This window comes from Ailuropoda melanoleuca, chromosome 1, assembly GCF_002007445.2.
Source record: "Ailuropoda melanoleuca isolate Jingjing chromosome 1, ASM200744v2, whole genome shotgun sequence".
Taxonomy (NCBI): Eukaryota; Metazoa; Chordata; class Mammalia; order Carnivora; family Ursidae; genus Ailuropoda; species Ailuropoda melanoleuca.
The window spans coordinates 206,268,954-206,290,710 of record NC_048218.1 but is presented as its reverse complement, the minus strand read 5'-3'; the positions used below and the strand labels follow the sequence as shown (position 1 = coordinate 206,290,710).

At 45.5% G+C, this 21,757-nt stretch overlaps 1 protein-coding gene and 1 long non-coding RNA gene across 6 annotated transcripts; one reads left to right on the top strand and one right to left on the bottom strand.

Annotated features, from left to right (window-relative positions):
• Positions 1 to 80: 80 nt before the first annotated feature.
• Positions 81 to 7,702, top strand: TMEM176B (transmembrane protein 176B). Of its 3 annotated transcripts, none has more exons than XM_019795575.2 (7): positions 81 to 199; positions 3,073 to 3,281; positions 5,007 to 5,117; positions 5,465 to 5,521; positions 5,734 to 5,964; positions 6,868 to 6,987; positions 7,320 to 7,702. In XM_019795575.2, exons 2-7 carry the CDS (start codon positions 3,078 to 3,080, stop codon positions 7,410 to 7,412), a joined length of 816 nt encoding a protein of 271 aa, XP_019651134.1. In that variant the 5' UTR covers positions 81 to 199; positions 3,073 to 3,077; the 3' UTR covers positions 7,413 to 7,702. The 3 variants fall into 3 exon arrangements, with proteins under 3 accessions (XP_019651134.1, XP_034495347.1, XP_002915544.1); XM_002915498.4 differs by having other exon boundaries at positions 89 to 199; positions 3,070 to 3,281; XM_034639456.1 differs by lacking the exon at positions 7,320 to 7,702 and having other exon boundaries at positions 88 to 199; positions 3,070 to 3,281; positions 5,734 to 6,043.
• Positions 5,993 to 21,469, bottom strand: LOC117795290. Of its 3 annotated transcripts, none has more exons than XR_004619243.1 (5): positions 21,342 to 21,469; positions 13,507 to 13,642; positions 10,418 to 10,642; positions 6,784 to 6,992; positions 5,993 to 6,141 (listed from the first exon to the last, which is right to left on the bottom strand). It is a non-coding gene; the product is annotated as an uncharacterized LOC117795290 (long non-coding RNA). The 3 variants fall into 3 exon arrangements; XR_004619241.1 differs by lacking the exon at positions 21,342 to 21,469 and adding an exon at positions 20,654 to 20,911; XR_004619242.1 differs by lacking the exons at positions 13,507 to 13,642; positions 21,342 to 21,469 and adding an exon at positions 20,654 to 20,873.
• Between the last annotated feature and the right edge of the window lie 288 nt (positions 21,470 to 21,757).

Here is a 21,757-nt window from a genome sequence, read left to right as displayed (position 1 = left end):
ATCCTGGTTATCTACTCAAGACCGAATCCCCCTAGAGGGGCCCCTTTGTCCCAGCTGTTTTCTGGGAAGTTGCAAAGCTGAAGGTCAGACCCTCCTCCCTCCACCCCTTCCTTCAGCTCTTCTCTTTCCCAACTACTGATCCTCAGCTGAGGCTTGACCCTCCCAGCGCCGCTCTGCTGAGGCTCCCAGAGGACAGCAGGTGAGCAGGGCCCTCACCCTCACAGGCCAGGTGGCCCCTTCCCAGGAGACTCTCACCATAGGACCTTGCTCTCTTGAGGAGTCTCTCCAAGGCTGGTCCCCAAAGCCCCCATCCTATTTCACAGGATGCTGCTCTCTCCCCATTCCCAGTTCCCATAGGACTTGCTAGGGGTGCAGAGGGATGCCCTAGACAGGGTGTGACTTGGGGAGGGGGAGGGGTATGGGTCTGGCTGCAGCAGCCTCACCAGGCCTCACCCCTCCTTTATTCCTGGTGGGGTGGCTGAAGCTCAGGCAGTTTGGTGGTGAGAGGTCCTTCAGAGTGAAGCCGGAAGTTGGAGGGCCCAGGATGTAGCACAGGTCCTCTCTGCTCCTCTCTCCCCAACTCCAGGAACACTGGGAAGAGCTGGGCTGAGAGAGTAGCCAGGGGAGCAGGGACGAGCCTCACACCCTGGAATCAGGGGGACGTGGGAGGAGAGTCCTTATGGGACCGGCCTGGTCCAGAAGTAGAGCAAGGGGCTGAGCTGAGCTGGGGTTGGAGTGTGCTGGGGGACGTGGTGGTACCCAGGGGCTCAGAGGAAGCTGGAGCCCAAGGCACGTTCAAGCCTGCCCCATGATGCTGGCTCCTGGGACCCAAGGGGGAGATCTGGCCGGAATCCGGGCTGGACTTCCTTGCGTGTGTCTGTGAAGAAGTCTGAACCTACTTGTGCGTCTGCAGAATTGTCCAACACCTGTCCTTTATAACTCCAAGGAGACCAGGTGGGCACAAGAACGACACTGCTCTGCAAAGGACATAGAATACAAGGGAAGACTTTAGGGTCGCCATCTTGCTGATGTTTAGAATCGTTATTAATACTGTTGTGATTTCCATCAGTGATGCCGAAGTAGGATGCCCATGAGAATTACTATGGAGGATTGCTTTTGGGGCTGGGCAAGTTGATTCCAAAGTGCATATGGAGAAGTAACCCAGCAAAAAAGGCGATGAAAGGAAAAAATAACATGAGGGGGATCATGGAAGAGCTCAATTATTAAACTCTGTACTCATCATTAAAATCGTGGCAATGGTGCCTGACTCATCAGACTCACCAATCAGAATATAAAGACTAGAATAGATCTGAATTCCTAGGATAATGTTGTTTTTGCTCAAGAGAACATTTTAAATCAGTAGGAGAAAGATAATTTATTCCTCAAACAGAACATACCCTTCAGAAGTTAACCATCTGGGGAAAGAAACCCCAGAACAACTTGGATGTGTACCTTCCAATTTACAAGATAAATCCCAGATGGATCAACCTTTAAATGTGAAAACTGAAAGCATAACACCACTTAGAAGAAAACAGGGAAGAATCATTTTATAATCTGTATATGGGAAAGTCCTTTTTAAGTATGACAGAAGACCCAGAAATCAGAATAAGGATGGAAACTGGTTAATCAAAATATAAATCACAAATTGTAAAGAAATACTTGGAAATCAGGTCACAGATGATAATTTTTCAAATACCCAAGATCCTGTACAAAACAAACCAGTAAAACAAGAAGGACTTGGGTATGAACAGAGAGCTGACAAAAGAAGGGAAAAAAGGTGTCTTAAACATCTGAAATAATAAGAGAACTGTGGATTGAAACTCTACTGGAATAGTCACAACGAGCAGCTCAGTGGTTGCCTTGGGCCAGGGGTCGAAGGGTTAATTGGGAAGAAAACATTAGGTAACCTTTTGTAACCTAGAAATGTTCTCTATCTTGATCGTAACCTCGCTGAGATACCACTGAAAAGTGGGCATTTTGCTGCATAAAACTGATTAAAATCTAATGGGATGTGATTTTCCTGATATACGTTTGAAAAAGATTAAAAAATTTGCTGACATCTCCTACAGGCCATGGAGAGGGGCAACGGACACTCTTTGACCTTGCTCCTGCTTGTGAATGGCATGGGGTAGCCCCACATAGGGCAATATCTGTTGAAATGACACATGCATATTCCCACTGACCTGCCAGTTCCCCATGGTTTGCAAGAGGAAATTGATGTCTATCAATAGGAGCTGACCAAGGGGCCACTGGGTGGCTCAGCGGGTTAAGAGTCTGCCTTTGGCTCAGGTCATGGTCCCAGGGGGCTGGGATGGAGCCCTGCATTGGGCTCCCTGCTCCACAGGGAGCCTGCTTCTCACTCTTCCTCTGTCACTCCCCCTGCTTATGCTCTCTCATTCTCTCTTCTCTCAAATAAATAAATAAAATCTTAAAAGAAATAGGAGCCTGCTGAAAACAGTCATGATGCATTCAGACAATGGAACACTGTGCAGCCGGACAAATGAGTGAGAAAGCGTTTTATGGACTAATGTATGATGATCTTCAAAACACAGTTTGGTGAACAAATCATTGTGCAGACAGTTTATGTAGTATCCTGCCATTTGTAGGGAAAGGGGGAGGAGAATATTTTTTATATGCCTTTCTGTGCAAAAAATGTCATTGTAGGATACATAAAAAATGATATTAGTTTCTAACTAGAAGGCAACTAGGTGGCTGGGAGAGAAAGATAGGAGGGAGGGTTTTTAAAGTATACCCTTTTGTATCTTTCGAATTTTTTAACCATATGTAAATATTATATATATCTGAACTAATTCTGATTCCTTTCCTTGCCCAATGCAAGACCCAGATAACTGTGTCAGACCATTCTGGGGAGGGGCCCAAGAATATATGTGGTGAAGAGTTGATTTGTATTTGCATCCCAGATTAAGACCACTGTGATCCTGCTACCTGCTCTGGGAAGACCCCTTGGATCTTGACAAGGGACTGTTTTCTCTCCCTTCACTCATGCAACATATTCCTTTTTTATCTTAGCTGGTTTCCAGACCTCACTTTTGTACGTCTTCTTCCCAGCAGACAGGATGACCCGAAACACGGTGACCGTGAATGGAGTCGATGTGGCCTCGACGCTGTCCCAGCCCAGCCACGTCAACATCCACATCCACCAGGAATCAGCATTGGCACAATTGTTAAAAGCTGGGGCTTCCCTGAAGGAGCTCTTTTCTCGCCCTCGGGACACCGGCCCTTCCGAGGCCAGGATGAGCTATGGGCAGCTGGCGTTGGGGGTAAGAGGAGCAGGTGCTGCAGAGGATGTAACTGTCCTTCAACAGGATGAAAAAGTGTGTTGACCCCTCATGAGAACATACTATTCGTATCCCATCTTTTGTGGGAAAAGAAAGGTTTGGCAGGTTCCCCCCCCACATTTAGGTAGAAAAGAATGATGGGCATCTTCTTTGGTACAGTGGGGGTGGTTTCAGCCAGAGGTGGGGGACAGGTGGCTGTTAGCTGAGTTTCATGGAACCCATGTGGGCCAAGGGTCTGCAGATGCAAGGGAAGACTTCAGGGAAGACTACAGAGAGAGAGAGAGAGAGAGAGTCCTTAGGCTATAAGCTAAAAGTGCTCAGTATCCATCAGAAGGGATCACACCACTACACGCATGCCTAGAATGAAAGGTAGAGCAGGTGACATCCTTGGGGACCTACCTGCAGCAGCTGGCGTCTGAGCCAGACCTCACACGGAGGAAGAGTGTGTGTAGACAGAGGTGAAAGATGGAAGGAAAGGAATTCCAGGTCAAGAGAACGGCAGGACCAAGGGTGAAGAAACCAGAAAGCTTTGGGCAAATTTTTTCAGAGGAAAGAGAATGGGACTCAGGGCAGATCAGACTGGAAATGCAGCCCAGGGCCCTACTGCTGAGAGCCTTGACTAACAAGGTGGGAAGATGTCCTGAATCAGCTTCAGTAGTGAGAAGGCTGCGGGGGGTTTCCCAACAGAAACCTGGGCTTTTTATGAACCTGCCTCCCAGCCAGGAGGTGTCCAGGGAATAAGGGTGGAGGGTCTGCACCTGCCTGGGCCCAGCAGAAATGCCAAGGAAAGAGAGGAGTCTCCGTCATCTGTGGATGACGTCTCTATGACTTGTGAGTGAGTGGGCTTGGGGTACAAGGGAGGAGAGGAATCCAAGAACGTGTTGAGGTTTGGCTTATTGGAGACCAGGAGCCTGAGGCCCTTGAAGGCAGGAGAGGTTAGACAGTGAGAATGCAGGTGAGCTGTGGAACTTGGATGTGACAGATCTGAGGTGCTGGCGGGCTGAACAGGTGGTGACGGCCAAGAGGCAGTGATAGTTGGGTTCTCCCGGAAGCAGTTGTGATTCAGAGTTAAATGTGCAAAAGGTTTGTTGGAGTGTCACGCCTATGAATGAGAAAGGAGGGAAAGAGATTAGGCAAGGGTAGCCGCCAGATCATAATGCAGGCCTGACAAGGTCTCTGCCAGCCCTGTGGGGAGCTCAGGAACAAGGACGACCACTTTATCAGAGAACCATGTTGGGTGGAAATGGCCGTCGTACCCACCGCCTTGCTTCGCCAGTGGCTGGGTGGCCATGCCCAAAGAGTGTGCCTGTGGCTTGGAAGGTGAAGGGACTCTGAAGCTGCTGACCACTGAAGGTTGTCAGCTAACACACTCCTTTCTTGAAAGGGGTCCTTTCAGCCCATCCTGGGCAAGATGGTGGGGTTCCTAAGGAGGAATGGGGAGAAAAAGGTGGGAATCATCCAGTGGGATGACAAAGAATGCTACTGAGGAAAAAGTAATGACAAAAAGCCTGACATGTCTGACGGATGGGGGAGAGCCACAACATGCTGCTTCATGGATATGAAGGGGACAGAACCTTGCAGAATCAGAGCTGCGGAGAGGTCAAGACAGGGAAAGGAGAGGAAAGCCAGCTAGGTAGGAGCTGGGTGGTCTCTCCTTGAGCATGTGGGCTCATGGGAAGGGAGTTGGCTTTTCACCCTGTCTTGCAGGTGACCCAGATACTGCTGGGGGCTGCGAGCTGTGCTCTTGGAGTGTTGCTCTACTTTGGGCCCTGGACAGAGCTGCGTGCCTCAGGCTGCGCCTTCTGGGCAGGGTCTGTGGTGAGTAAGGAAGGGGCTGTAAGCTTGGTGGCAGGCAAGTGGTTATGGGCGAGGAGAAAGTTCCTTTGGATCTGGGCAGGGATTTGGTGAAGAAACCAAAGACCTGGATCTGAATGCCCTTCACCATGAGGAAGCAGCCTTAAGGGGTGAGCCAGTCCCTGTCACTCTGTACTTTCCTTCTTAAGGCCAGGCTGGGAAAGCTGAGCAGCTGTGATGGAATCCTGTCCATATGGTTCGTGTCTTTGCCAGTCCCTTGGATGTGCTTCAAATTGGCTGTCCTGGGAATGGGTGGGGTGTCACTTCGGGAGAGTAAACTGGAGACCTTTTCTGGCCTCTTCTCTCTGCAGGCTATTGTAGCAGGAGCTGGGGCCATTGTCCATGAGAAGCACCGGGGCAAACTCTCAGTGAGTCTTGGGGTCCTCTGCCCCCTCCTATTCTGTTTTTCTCTTCTATTTTTCTGTCTTCTTCCCTTTGGTTCCTAATGTCCTGGGATCTTTCCTGGAGGGCTGGGGAGGGTTTCCTGGGCCGGGAAGTGACAAAGAAGAGACAGGTTTGGGGCCAGGACCTCGTGGCTCTCAATAAAGAGGATCTGTTGCCCTGCCCTTCTCCTTTCTAGGGCTGTGCATCAGGTCTGCTCACGCTGGCCGGTGTTGCTGTGTCTGTGGCTGCTGTTGTCCTCTGTGTGAATAGCTTAACCTTGCAAAGTGATGGCTTCTTGTACATTGATTCCGTGTGTGATGCCCCAGAAAATGTCACCATGACCACTGGGTACAAAGAGGCATGGCAAAGGAGTCGCACATCACGGTGGGAGGAAGATAGGTGCAGAACCTACATGCAAATGCTGATGGTGAGAACAGAGTCCAGTGTTCCAGGGACCCACCACAACTGTCTGTTCCCGAGGAGCTGGGGCACTGGCAGGCAGAGATGTAAGCTCTTGGAGTGTGGACCTCATCCTAGGTCTGCGGCTCGGGAGGTTTTAACTTAAGCGGGAGACGTTTCTCAGACCCTCGCGGCATAAGAATTCCTGAATCAAAGGGGATGAGGAGCAAAGAGCAGACATTTAAGAGAGAATATCAAGGAACACCCTTCTATAGTTTCTGGTGTGCCCCCGCCCTAGTTACCTATTGTTGCGTAACAAAACACCCAACACGCTGTGGCTTAAGGCTATCATTTGTGATTATTTCTCACATTCTGGCTGGGTTCAGATAGGCAGTGTTCACTTGGGTTTTCTCAAGCAGTTGCAGTCAGACATCAGTGGGGGGTAAAGCCATCTGAGAGCTTGATCGGGTTGGATCTCCAAGATGGTGCCCACATGGCTGGGAGCTCAGTTGAGGCTGTCAGCCAGAGAACCTACAATGGCTTCTCTACCTGGTTTGGGCTGCTCGTGGCATGCAACTAGGTTCCAAAAAGAAGTATCTGACTGTGACTATTTCAGGAGGTAGGAAATGGAAGCTACTGGCACAGTATCACCTCCACTGTATTTTGTTGTCCATAACAGTTACAGGCTGTTCCAGATTCTAGGGGTGGAGAAATAGACCCAGCTCTTCACAGGGTGTGGTAAGGTCACATCGCAGACAAGCAACTGGGGTGGAAGCTATGGCTGCCCCATGGTGGGAAAATGCAATGTGCTTCAGTGGGAAGTAGTCGGCTGGACAGAGTCTGATACCTGGTCGGGTTGCTAAGGTGGTGGTAAGAGCAGAATCAGAGGAGCAGACTCCTGACTGTGTCTTTTTGCTTCCTTCGTCTCCAGAACGTGTTCCTCGGCATCCGTGCTCTGCTCCTGGCTGTCTGTGTCCTGCAGGTCATCGTATCCTTGGCTTCCCTGATCCTGGGTCTTCGCAGCTTGTGTGGCCGGAGCTCCCAGCCGCTGGTGAGCTGTCGGGGAGGCACAGGGGAAAGAACGGGTCTGTTTGGGGAAGCTCTGGGATCAGGGAGGAACATCGGGGCCAGGAGCATTGCTCAGCTTCTTTCCAGCACTCAGCTCGGTCCTTTGCTGCCTGGGGAGCGCGCACGGGTTAGCTTCTACCCTCTGCCTCTTCAGACCCTCCTTTGTGCCTTCCTGTCCCAGATCTCTGGGTAGCTGCCCCTCCTCTGTACCTTTTCCTTCCCCTCCTTCTTTCTTTTACCTGATTTCAAGTTCTAGGAAGCTAACTAGGCTCCATCTTTTCTCCAACAATTACTGATTTCTCCTGTTTTTTTCAGAATGAGGAAGGGTCAGAGAAAAAGCTACTGGGGGAGAATTCGGTGCCTCCCTCGCCCTCCAAGGAGAAGACCGTGGCTAGCATCATCCTGTGAGCCGCTGCAGAGCCTGCCCCTGCCTGGGCCTCCGCATACCCTCAGCCAGAGAGCCCAGGGCCTCTGGAGAGGAGGGCGGCCCCTCCCCAGGGCCCCTCACTGCCCTGCCCCTCTGCCCTGCCCCTCATGCTCGCCTCTCCTTTGGCCACTGTCCCCGTCTCCTCCTCTTCCCACTGTTCCCACTCCAGCGGCCTCAATTCAAGGAACAGGGGTTGTTGCCTTTTCTCCAATGCCAATAAAACAGAAACAACAAGAAAAATAATTTTGCCCAGAAAAGATGTGGTCTCTCTTGCTTCCGCACATGGTGTGCTGTGAAAATGCCTTTCTCTGTGCTGATATGTATGGATTTAAATGAGGGCCAGTTTGCAACATGGAAACAAGGTCCCAATAAGACTAAATTTAATTATATTCCACTCTATATCCCAAGTGGCAAACTTCTTTTTTATGATTTCCTTCTGTTCAAAGTAAAGTGAAAATAGCTCTCATATACTTAGAATCTTTTTACCTGTTGAGATTGTCTTTAAGCATCTAAGATGTGGCTATAATTTTCTGGGGGATTTATAGAACTATGTGAGGCATGGAAAAGGACTTTTTCTTCCCTCCCTCCCTCCCTCCTCTACACCTCCCTCCCTTCTCTCCTCCCTTCCTCCCTTCCTCCCTTCCTCCCTTCCTCCCTTCCCTTCCTTCCCTTCCCTTCCCTTCCCTTCCCTTCCCTTCCCTTTCTACCTTAATCAGAGTTAGTTCTTTCTCTACACACACACACACACACACACACACATACACACACACACTCTCTCTCTCTCACACACACACACCCCTATTATTATTCACTTTCTTTTTAAATGATATGAGGAATTTAAAAAAACTTTTTCATTTTCTTTATACATCTATAAATACATAGTATGCATATATAGATGTAAGCATTTCTGAAGGGTAAGAAAGCAGGTTACAGTCTAGAATTAACAAGTGATGGTTATTCTGGCTTTTTTTCTGATTCCAACATACTTGGCAGCTTTGCGTTTCCATGTGGCTTTACGAAATCTCTCTGAGGTAGGATTTATGCCTCCCTGGCAGACCACAGGGGAAGAACGAGTCTTCGAATCCAGGCAGACTGCCTCAGAGCCCCCACCTTCACCCACCGCACAGCGCTGCCTCAGTGGGCTGTGCCGAACAGGGGCAGAGCCGCTAAAATAAGTGAGGTGTGGCCCTGCGCGTGGGGTTCAGAATGGAGGGCCTTTGTCTGTCTCCCAGGGCCCTCTCACTGCCTAGTCCTTAGATAGAGGATTGTAAACAAGCTTGCATAAGAAAAGGCCACAGAGATGACCCAGAAATAAGTTCAGAGTATTGGACAGGGGTTGGCAAATTTCACCCTGAGGGTCAAATCCAGTCTGTCAAATATTTCTATAAATAAAGTTTTACTGAAACACAACCACACCCATTTGTTCACACATTGTCTATGCTTCAAGGGCAGATGAATGGCCCACAAAGCCCCAAATCTCTACTACCAGGCCTTTTCCAGAAAAAGTTTGCCAGCCCCTGGTGTAGGGGACCACAACGGAGGGGGAGTTAGTTCTATCGGGTGATTGACGGGAGCCTATATTCTTGCTGCCTCAAGTGAGAATCCGCCCCAGATGCGCTGGCCTGTGGCTTGGGCAACCTCGGAAACCCCGGAGAGCGGGTTAGAGATACTCGCTCTGCCCCAGCCCAGACCCGCTGAATCAAAATTTGCTTTTTTCACGGGGCGCCTGGGTGGCACAGCGGTTGAGCGNGATGCGCAAGGTGGTGCTTCCTGTGCTGAGCACATTTGCGGAAGCGTGGGGACAGATAATCACACCTGGGTGGCTTGCTGGGCGTATCCGATATGGAACGAGGCCCCTCGAATTTCATCATTTTGTTCTAATTTCTTTGTATGAACTCGTTAGATGCTATTAATTTCTGTGCATCAGTGTTTCTAAACCAGTCCATTTATGGCCAGATCACTAGAAGTGTTTTTCATTTTTCATACTGGTAAATAAATGTCAACTCTGTGGTTTTTTGGGGTTTTTTTTGTTTGTTTGTTTCGTTCTTTTTGGACGTTGTTGCATGAAATGGTCTTTTAATGTCGGAGTCTGGCAAGTTCTTCTCCCCCTACCCGTGAAGTTGCTAAGTCCCTGAAGGAAGGTGACACTCCCTCTCTCTAACACCTTTCCCATCACCCCGTGACTAACCCTGGAAGTTTCTGAATCTTTTCCTTTTCTGTAGGAAATCAGATGTCAAACCCTTCTCCCCTTGCTTTTGTTTACTTAGAAAAACCCACAGTTCTTGGTCTATCTGCACGGCTCCATCTTGGTGGTGAAACCGCGTGTATACAGATGGAGACAACTCCAGGACCCTGACACGGGGTCAGGCAAATAACCCCAAGCCAGCTTATATTTACTGAAGGATTTAAAACCAGATACACAGGAAATGGTTTTATTTTCTAATTACTGCTTTAGTTTGTTTCCAAGCCGTGTCCAGGGCTTGAACTCAAGATCAGGACCTGAGCTGAGATCAAGAGCCAGAGGCTCAATTCCCTGAGCCACCCAGACACCCTTCTCATCCCTGCTTTTGTCAACTCCCCATTTCCCCATTGGATACGGGGTCCTTTAGCATCAGGACCAGATTCCAGATTCCATAACCTGGAAATGGCCTCACATTTGGGGTTCAAGACCCAGTGCTGTTCATTTCTAAAGCTGCACTGGACAGAGCTCGGCGCCCCCCTCCGGCGCAGACCGGAACTGCTGGACTGGGAGGGGCTGGAAGGAACTGTGCCCCCTCGGGGCTGGGACAGGGAAGAGGGGCGAAGGGCGGGGCCTCAGTGCCTGAGGCAGGAGGCAGCGGAGAGAGGGGACGGGGGTTGGGACTTCCTTGGCTCAGCTCTCCGTCCAGCGATCCAGAGGACGTAGTGACGTGGGTGACGTCTGTCCTTGCTGTATCTGGGAGGCACCAGGCAATTTCCCTGCCCCTCCCTCTGCTCCCTTACCTACCGGCGCCCGGGGGAGTTGGGTACACTTCCTGGAAAAGCATCTCCAGAGGAGCCAGAGCTATGAAACGACGGGAAGGGGACTGCTTTCCTGCAGCGCGAGCGTTCCTTTACCATTTCTTGCCCTTGCAAAGAGCACAGTCTCTTCAGACACGCTGCAGGGAATGGGGTAGAGGCCGCATTGTCTCAAACCGAGCAAAGAAGGCCCCGGAGCCTCCGACCCAAAGAACTGTGCACAAAAAAAAAAAAAAAAAAAAAAAAAAAAATAATGTAATGAAGGTTTAGGAAAAACGGTCAACTTTTATTTTAAAAATTCCTTTTCAGGTAGGAAGGAGACATCGCAACTGACCGTTTTCACCGCTAGGTGCTGCTATCAACTTCAGTACTTACCCACCGAGTTCACTACCCGCCCAACTCCTCTTGAGTCACCCCCCTTCAGGAGGATTTCTAATTTTTTAGTGGATTCTCTTGACATTAAAAAACAGAACAAAACACTTGTACACTTAACCAAACAATCCTAAAGGTAATTGATATCCTAGCCTCTATCTGAAAATACAAGGCCTTTAGAATGCTCCTGGCTATATGATCTTCCTGTCTTGAATTTCAGGTTCTGTCTTGGTTTAGTTTAGCCTCACAAGTTAGATATCTTATTTTTGCATGTGTACTCAATGTTTGCTTAGATTTGCTTATTTTTTATTACGAACAAAAAAAAAATCTTTTCTTCTTGTAATTCTGGGCTTCTTTCTGATATTGCTTTTTCTTCTTCCTTAAGGTACATCTTTTCTGACTTTCTTTAAAAGTAAAGGTCTCTTGGTGGTAAACCTTCTCACTTTGTCTTGATCAGAATATCTTTATTATACTCAGCGTGAGATAAATGGTTTCACTGGATAGACAATTCTTCCTTCAGCTAAATGTAACAAATTCTGGTGGCTTTTTAGATCTTTCCCTTTCTTTGGTGTTTTGAAAATTTACTTCAGAATGTGTGGGTGTGTATGCATCTATTTTCCCTTGAAAAATTCTTCCTGAGGAATTATTTTAAAGAATTCTGAGTCCTAGAATTCACACTTCTGTTTTTAAAGATTTATATATTTACGAGAGAGAGAGAGCACACCCACGCAGAGGGGGGAGGGCAGAGGGAGAGAGAGAGACAGTCTGAAGCAGACTCCATGCTGAGGGTGGAGCCCGAGGCAGGTCTCGATCCCACGACCCTGAGATCAGGACCCTGAGCCAAAGCCAAGTCACACACTCAAAAGATTGCACCACCCAGGTGCCCCACACTTTTGTTTTTAAAACCTGAGAAACCCTGAGTTACGTCTGTGATCAGTCCCTTTCCTGCCCTCTTCCCTGAAATTCCCTCTGAATTCTTGCTCAGACGTGCGTTGGACCTTCTCACTCCAGCCTCCTGATCTCCTCGTTCCTTTTCTGTTTTTCATTTTCCATCTCTGTTTCTACCTGTTGCATTCCAGATAATGTCTTCATAATTATTTGCTGAGTTTACTCATTACTGCACAAGTTATTATCTGTTTTTAACCCTTCTGTGAAATTTTAGAGTCTTGTTAAACATTTCTAGACGTTATCTTTGCATCTTTTTCAAACCTTCCTATTCTCTTTTGATCCTCTCTTGTTTCTCAGTCATGCCACTGAGAATCTATTTTATTTCTTTAAACTTCACACATGACTTGTTTTATTTTCTGTAGGAAGTAACACAGAAGTTTGAAGTCTTTGTTGTTTTCTGCTACCTACTCATGATATTTAATTTATTTATTTTTACTTAATTTTTTAAACCATTTTAACCGTGTTTAAGTGTAAAGTTCATTCACATTAAGCACATTCACGTGGTTTACAATCACCACCTGTCTCTAGAACGTTTTATCTTCCCCGGCCAAACTGCGTCCCCATTAAACACTAACTCCCCGTTCCCCCCTCCCTGTCGCCCCTGGTAACCACCCTTCTGCCTTCTGTCTCTGTGAATTTTATGCTCCAGGTGCCTTATATAAGTGGAATCACACAATATTTATTCTTTTGTGACTGGCTTAGTTCAAGGTTCACCTATGTTGTGGCATGTGTCAGAGTTCCCTTCCTGTCTGAGCCTGGGCGATAACGCTGCTGTAAGCACATAGCACATTTAGCTTGGCCAGTATCCTGTGGATGGACGATGTGGTCTGTAAACGTAAATTTGGCAGTCAGCAGTGAATTGTAATCGTAAACAAACCCTCCCCTTTGTATATGTGGGAGTGATATTAGGGGAGTTGGGAGGACTTCTAAATATTTGTTGGATGAATCAATAAATGGCATGAATTATTTTTTCCAGCTGTGCACAGAATGTGTTTGAGCCATTTATACTCCGTTTGCATTGTGATTAATGGCTTCCAGGGTGGGGTCAGAAGCACATTCCCACTGGGAGATACAGCAGAACCATCTGGAAACCTTCTCAAGTTACCTATCTTTTCTTGGTTGAAATGTATTGAGGTGGGGAAAGTACTTTTTGAGAACCAATGTGCTAATGTTAGTATGGAATCTCATAAGGAGGTGGCCTTGGCATTCATTGCCCCCCTTTCCAGGAACAGCCCCGAATTTCCATTTGGGAAATCTCTTTTCCTCATTGTCTGGCTATGTGTTCATGGTGGGGCTTTATCCCCAGTTCCAGGGATAAAGTATGTGACCCAAACTTAGATCAAGCAGCAGGTCATTTCCCCCAGACCATGGTGATTGTTTCAGGCGTGGGCACACCCAAGCTGGTCACATCAGAGTAAGTTTTTGGGCTACCAGAAAAGGCTCTTGCTTCTTATGTTGAACTTGAACCCGGACGGTTGTAGAGTTGGAGCTATAGCAGCCATATGGCCACCAGGAGAGGTCTTCCTGGAGCCGCCAAAGACCACCCTTGGAGCTCGAGAATGAAGACAAGCTGTGGAATCAGAGCGGAGGTGGGAAAACCCGCTCCAGGGGAAACTGTTTGAGCCTGAATTGCAACAGTGCCTGAAGCCAGGCTGACTCCTGACCATTTTAGCATGTGACCAAATAACTCATCTTTTGCTTAAGCCACTTGCAGTTGAAACGGTTCTAATTAATGGGTGGAGAGACCAAGATACTGACCTGGCATTTGAGTTGGTACCCAGGAATCTCCAGGTCTCAGATCCTGGGGTGCCGCTCTCAAAGAGTCCTGAGCAGGGAGTGAACCCAGGTACTTGCTCGATTGTTATTCCTTGGTGGGAGAGAGCATCATCTAACACTGGGGAGAAAATCACATTTGCACCAACATGACTGTGACATTATACTGACACAATTTCCCTAAACTACCACTCCCTCATGAGCAAATTTGGGTTACAAAAACTTATGTGTAGGGGCACCTGGGTGGCTCAGTCAGTTAAGTGCCTGACTCTTGATTTTGGCTCAGGTCTTGATCTCAGGGTCATGAGATTGTGCCCTGCATGGAGCTCCACATTCAGCGGGGAGTCTGCTTGAGATTCTCTCTCCCTCTGCCTTTCCCCCATTCTCTCTCTTTCTCTCTCTAAAAAATAAATAAAATAAATCTTTTTGAAACAACGTATGTGTAGCCTAACAGATTGTATATCTTCTTTGCAATGTATGCAAATATATACAGGCATACATATATAAATGTATGGATACTTATTCATATATGCATAGGATGGCTTTGGAAGGAAACACAGAACTAGCAACATTGACTGTCTCAAGGGTGGGGTGGGGGTGGAATTGAGCATGTAGGAGATGAGGTAGGAGGGAGATTTTACCCATTTCTATGTTCAGAATATTCCTAATCAAAAAGTAATTTGAATTAAATCATTAAAAAACTTCTTAAAAATTGAAGGAAGACTTCCCCTAGATCCTTTCTGTCCTCTCTGAGCCATCTGGTTTTATCACTAACCTATCTGCTTGTGTCATTTTGCTTCTTTAAAGCGAGCCAACAACGCGACACCCTACGATCCATGGGATGACCCCACGTGCACAGAGAACCTAGGCAGCGGTCAGGCCCAAGGCAGAAGAGCGCAAAAACTCACAAACCGTGAAAAGCCCTTCTCTAAAATGATCGAGCAGTCTCCTTGGGAGAGCTGAGATTTCAAGTGGTCCCCCTTCTCGGCTATTTTGGGGTTGGGAGTCCTTGGCTGGCCTGCCCGGGAGGGGAGGAGCCCCTGGAGAGTCAGCACCGGGGCCGAAGTGCCCTTGCAGGCTGCCCCTCCTTCATGTGCCAGGACGAGCTGAAAGCCAAGGATGAGCAGGTGCACGGGGAAAAGAGGGTAAATGAGCCGAGAGAAAAACAGGCCCTAAGAGAAGCAGAAGGGAAATTAAGAACATCCAAATAGCACATTTAGCACCCCCCTTTTTTCCCCCCAGTATTTTATTTATTTATTTGAGAGAGAGACAAAACATCGGCAGTGGGAAGGGACAGAAGGAAAGGGAGAAGCAGACTTCCCACCGAACCGGGAGTCCTGCTTGGGGCTCGATCCCAGGACGGCAAGATCATGACCTGAGCCAAGGCAGATGCTAAACCCATGGAGCCGCCCAGGCGCTCCTGCTTAGCATCCTTTTAATGGCTGCATAACATACCCCCAATGTCCCTGCCCATGAGTTTTGATTTCACTTCCTGTATTTTTGTCCCTGGAAACACCCTGCTCTCCTGGACCGCACTGACCAGAGTTTCTATTGCTCTTAGAGGAAGTCTTTGGATAGGATTGCTTATTGGAGGGTATAACTATTTAAAAAGGCAATAAATGTCATCAGAGAGCTTTCCAGAAAGACTGCAATAATGTACATTTCACCGGCGGTACATTCTCCTTAACTTCACCGCTAATTTTTGTCTGTTGTAGATGTTATAACTCTTGCCAATTTCTGCAAGTTGTTATTTTAACTTTCACCTCCTTTCCTGTTTATGAAGTTGAGTATTTTTTCATATATGTCCTGGCTGTTTATTGCACACCTTCCAACAGTCCACATTATCGTGCATTCCTGGACTTCTGTGAGCTCTTTTTATAACAGATTTTAAATTTTCATCTTTTCTCAAATGTGTGGGGTTTCTTTTTTCTCTTTCAACTTCATTTATGGTGTCTTTGTCATAATAAAATGTTTAAAGCTATTTTTTCTTTGATAACTTCTGTCTTCATGTTTTGGTTAAGAAAGTATACCCAACTCCTGTATTGTACATACAGTTTCCTATATTTTGTTCTAATATTTTTGTTTAATTCTTTACAGATGAGAATTTAATTCTTCTTAGATTTGTATATAGTGTGAGGTAGGAGCTCAGCTTTATTGTCCTCTAGTTAGAAAACCATTCAGGTCAGCAACACTGATTAAATATACTGCTATTTGCCTGGTCTTTGTCATATAATAAATTCCATTAACTGGGATTCACTATGTACTATGTATTATTGTACTAATTGTCTGTTCTTAAGTCAATATAAGACTGATTTGATTATGCTCAGGCATTTTTCATCCCATGGGAACCTTAAGAAATGTTATCTGGGACACCTGGGTGGCTCAGTTGGTTAGGCAACCAACACTTGATTTGGGCTCAGGTCATGATCCTGGGATCACGATCCTGGTACTGGGATCGAGCCCCGCATCCCTCTGGCTTCAGGCTCAGTGGGGTTTCTGCTTCAGCATTCTCTCCCTCCCTCTCCTTCTGCCCCTCCCCTTGAGCTTGTGTGCACTCTCTCCCTCAAATAAAGAAATAAATCTTAACAAAAAGAAGAAAGTGTTATCTAATTCTGCACATGAGAAATTGGGATTTCAATTGGAATTAAATTAAATAGCTATCAATTTTGGAAGAATGTATACTTTTATGGATGGTATTTTCATGAGAACATAGCATATTTTTCTATTAGTTCAGATCTTGTTTCATGCTTCTCAGTGTGGTCGAATTTTTTATAGTTAAGTATATCATATAGATGAGTGTATGTATAATGTAAAGAAGATCAATCAAGTAAATATCCAGTTGAAGAAATAAAGCATTGGCTTTGAGACTCTCCACTCTATCCCCATCCCTCCCTTCTTGACCACATCACTCTTCCTCCCTCTCACCATGGTGTGATCACTCGCCTATCCTTTATGACAATCATTCCTTGCTTTTCTTTATAGTTTTACTGTAAAAGTTATGTCTGTTGCCCTAAAGAATGTATATCTTTAGTTTTGTCCATTATTCACCTTGACAAAAATGCAATCAGACTCCGTGTTCTCCTGGGAATTTCTCCTTTTGTTCAACATTACGTATGTGAGATTTGTCCGTGTTGATGCTGGTACTTGTACTTTCTCCATTTTTACTGCTGCGTATTTTTCCACTGTGTGAGTATTCTGCAATTTGTTTATCTAGTCTACTGTTGATGGACATTTGTGTTGTTTCTAGGTTCTAGCGGTAATGAGCTTTTATATAAAAATATCACCATGCGTTTATATGAGAGTTTATCTAAGGCAATGTTCTTGCTTTTGTATTCACTAAAAGAGTTTTAAAAATCTAAGTGCTCTCTTGAGCATTTTAAACTGGACTTCTAAAATTTTTTCATGAATGCTTGCAAAGAATGCAATTTCTAGCACAGTGTAGATATTAAAAAATAATATAAAAAGAGAAATTGAATACCAACCAGAAGCTATTTTAAAAATACATGAACAAGCTCTTTCCTAATAGTCTGTTCCTTTTTCTCCTTCACTGTCCATTTACTTCCCCCACAGAATTGTATTTTATTATAATGGATGATTATGCTGGGAAATTCTTATCACCCTAGTCGCATACATTTCTGCTATAAGAATGCATGTGAAAATGAAAAAAATTATGTGACCATAAAGCTTTAAGTTTGAACAATCTCTTCTGTATTTGGTTATTACTAAGGTGTTATTAGTACACGATTGATCAAAGCAACACAAATGTATCATTTCAAGAAGGAAATAGTAACTTTTTTATTTTGGAAATGCATCTCTCGAGATGATTGAGACTTTTTTCGTTTATTCCATATATACATGCATGACTATTATTCTTTGCTAGAATGAGACAATGTTCAGATTAATTCTATTCCCATATTTTGTTTAAATTGGTGCAGGCACTGAGAAACCTCATTGACATAAATTAATAAATAGGAATGGAAACAATTTTGTTATGGCGATACCACTCAATTCTCAGTACTCCTTCCAAGATAAATGTCAAAACAAGAGCGATCTGTCATTAATTTTTAATTGTCTGTTAATGGATACATCTGCCTTCTTTTTTGTTGAAAACAAAACAGTATAAACTGCTTGCTTTGCCAAAGGGTTTATTAGCCAGTCATTGGAGACATTAGATTTTGCAAGCTCTGGGAAGTATACCAAAAAGTCTTTACCAGACCTATCAAATGACTGTCCTATATCTCTTGCTCTTTCACTGACAGGCTGGAAGTTATCCTGTTTAACCCAGTAGATCTAAAATGTTTGGGAAAATGGAAATATTGTGACCTTGACAAACCTTTGTCAATATATTTTGAGTGGAAAATTCTATATACAGAGAAGCTGAAAAAATAGTGTACTGAACTTGATGTATCCGTCATTAGGTGTCCCGCATTATCATATGTGGCAATCTTTGTTTCATCTAAACCCCATCTCTTTCTCTCCTGATTACTCAAAAGCCAATCCTAGATATCATTATTTCATTTGTGAACATGTCAGCACATAATTCTAAAGCGGTAGGACTCTCCCTTTTATTCATATGACATTTAGGAGATGAATATTTACTATGACATATCTAGGCAGTGTTCAGTCTTCCCTCAGTGTCATGCACTTTTTTTTTTACATTTTATTTGATTATAGATCCATATAAGGTCCATACACTGCAACTCACAAGTAGTGTGCACACTTCCTTCTGGAGGCATATGCTGTCCAGTTGTGTCTTTTTTAGTGATACCTAGTAATCACTGATGATCATTGCCTAGATCCATTCCTTTATGAGGGGTTGCAAAACGGTAATACTTTTTTATTCCTCTGTGTTCATTAGCTGGGATATTTCTATAAGAAGGCTTTGGCCATTGGGAACTCTTTCAGGTTGTCTCTTATGTCCTTTTGGTATGCCCCCCGTATAGTCCTATATCTCTCAAGGATATTAAACCCATACTTTAAAACATTCCAGAAGAAGAAAACTCCAGGGACACCTGGGTGGCTCAGTCTATTCCAACTATGAGTCCATCCCCCCAAATCCTGGCAGCCCACTGATCTTTTACTGTCGTCATAGTTTTGCCTTTTCCAGAATGTCATAGAGTTGGAATCGCACAGTAGGTAGCCTTTTCAGATGGGCTTATTTCACTTAGAAATCTGCATTTAAGTTTCCTCCATGACTTTTCATAGGTTGAGAGCTCATTTCTTTTTAACGCTCAATAATATTCCATTATTTCATGTACCACTATTTATATACCCATTCACTTACTGAAAGATATCTTGGTTGTTTCCACGTTTTGGCAATTACATATAAAGCTGCTATAAATATTTGTGTGCAGACTTTCATGTGGACATAAGTAATATATTTTTAAATAAAGGGAGTAGGGGGGCTTTCTAAGGATGACAGAAGCCATAAAGAAAACATTTGTTGAAATTTCCAGACTTAGCTAAAAATGTACCATAACTAACTTAAGACAAGCAGCAGGGGGTGGTATTTGCAAGACATCTGACAACATTTGACAGTCCTATCTTACTTAGTATACTGTGACTTAACCCAGACAAGATTCCCAAACCCTTTGATTATTATATTTTGTTTTATTTTATTACCTGCATGCCTGTGGTAGGAGAGGGGAGTATCAGTGATCTCCTTAGGATTTGTCTAAGAAATTTTGTAAGTATTTAGATCTGTTAGGAATTACTAGACTTCAGTGTACATCTCACGAATAGAGAAACACAGTATTAAGAAAGACAAAAGTAATTCTACAGACTTTTAGAGATGAAACACAGGACAGAGCTCCAAGTTTCAAACCCCGAATAGCTCACTGACTCCTTTGTAGGACCAAAGTTTGCTGTTTTTCTCTGTAGCTGTAGGAGAAAAGGAGCAATTTCCCCCCATCTTTATTGCTGACATTTCTTTCTCCAGTGGTTGAAACACCTGTGTTTTGAAGTGTTGTCCCTGCAATTCCATGAGTTAATGCTGAGAGAAAAGAGGAGACCGAATGGCTATAAATGCTGAGTGAAAAAAAGAAAGGAGCGGGAAAGGATCGTTAGCAGATGTAACAGAGAGCAAGTGATATTTTGCTTTCTTGAATCATAAATAAAGAGGGCGCCTGGGTGGTTCAGTCAGTTAAGCGTCTGCCTTCAGGGCTCAGGTCATGATCTCAGGGTCCTGGGATGGGGCCCAGAGGCAGGCTTTCTGCTCAGCGGGGAGTCTGCTTTTCCCTCTGCCTCTCCTCCTCCTCCCTCCTCCCCCTTCCTCCCTCGCCCCTGCTTGTGCTCTCTCTCAAATAAATAAATAAAATCTTTTTCCAAAAATCATAATTAAAGGCCTTTCTTGAATCAACAAGAAAAATACATATAATTTAACAGAGAAAAAGTCAACCGTGTCTGTGAAGTGGCAGGTTAGAGGAGAAGGAAACTGTCCCTATGGAAGACCATCCCATCTCAGTCTACAGAGCAGCTGGGGAAATGCCCGAAGACAGAATCAAAAATTCTGTTTTTTTCATTGATTAATTTGTGTTTTCTGTAATGCACAGAAAGTAGCTGATCAAGGTCCAGTCCTCTCTCTGTAATGGGGACACAGGAGTATCAGCCTGGGTAGCTTATAGCCCGTAAAACTGCGCATTCACCTCGACCACGAAAAACTCATAAGGCTTGTGTGGATTTGATGCCTTCAAGCAACGTCCCTTCCTTGTATACCAACCACTTACAAAATATATGCTGAGACAGTTCAATGAGTTGACTTCGGGCATAAAAATAAAATTCATGAAAAAGCAGTTTTGAGCTGATAAATGTCTATCTAAAATAATTATTTTTTGGAGGAGCTGATCTTTAGCCCTCTTTTTTTTTTTCCTGGCGAAAATGAGATATGAGAGGCGTTTCTAGCTGTCGTCTGTGTATTAGACACATGCCTTTCAGCCCTCCACAGCAAGAGGGCAGGCATCCCCCTCACTCAGTGTAACGGGCATCATTACTTGAAAAGTGAAAATTACAGTATTAATATGGAAGAGCATTTTCTAAGTCAAGCCCGGCTTTCATTGCAAAATGTGAATTGTGTTATCTGCGTTATAATTGCCCTCCTCTCTAAACTAAGCAAAGAAGTAAGAATTATCTGTACCTCACTTTCCTGCTTGTAGCTGTTCTTCATCGGAACTCAAACAGCAAGCCACTGACCGAAGGAACTCCGCCCCACTCACCCTGAGGATGTCTCCAGAGAGGCGTTTCAATCCCCCGGGGACGCAGGGGCTCCTCAGTGGGCAGAGAAGCATTAATCAGGGCAGCGAGAGGGGCCCAGAGCTCCCTACCCACTTTGGTGCCTATTGCTTTGCCTAAACCACACTGTGGGTGGGGGGGAGGGTGTCTCCACGGTTTCTGTGGAAGTGCAAGTCCATCTGGGGAAGACATTTACTAAACTTTGTTTCCCCCTCAGGTCAAAGCATGAATAATCCAAGGGCAGGGTATATGGCAGAGAAGTAAGAGGGAGAGCAGAGCCAGACCATCTCAGCAAGACACCTGCCTCGAGCTCAGCCTTTGCTGCCATCTGGAATTCCGTATCAGAAACTATCTTTACGCCAGAGAGGCTCATGGTGGGGATGGGGAGATGCATGTCCAATTAGAAATCTTTATTTCTTCCAGAACCACCAGATTTGGGTCCAGCGAAGGCAGGCGACAGCTTGGTTTGGGATACCCCAGACATTCATTGGCTTCTCTGGGTCTGCATTCTCCTGACTATCTTGGGTAGAGAACTTGTTTTGCACAAAACCATGGCAAAGACGTGGTGGGGAGAAAAGAAATGGAGCTCTTACCAAAAGCAGAACAAGACAAAAATCCCTTTTCCTCTGGCGTCTCGCAGCGCTTCTGGATGACCTCAAAAATGGTTCTTTGAGGAAACACACCCGTTGTTCTTTTCCTGTCCCCAGGGACACGGTCTAACACTTCCCCTCCCCTCATAGAATTTGTGGCTACTTTTTTCATCTCTCACTGCTTGTGTGTGTGTGTGTCCGTGTGCGTGTGTGTGTGTGTGTGCACACAAACAGATCAGAAGCCAATGAGAGAGGCTGCATAGGAGAGGAAGGAAGATGGGTCGGAGATGGCCTGTAGAACTCGCAAGATATTCCAGGATCCACCAGGCAACAGGGCTTGTTCTCTCTCTCTGCCCCCATCTCCCTCTATCTCTGTCTTTCTCTCTCTCTGTCCCTCTCATCCCAGGTCTACCAGTAAC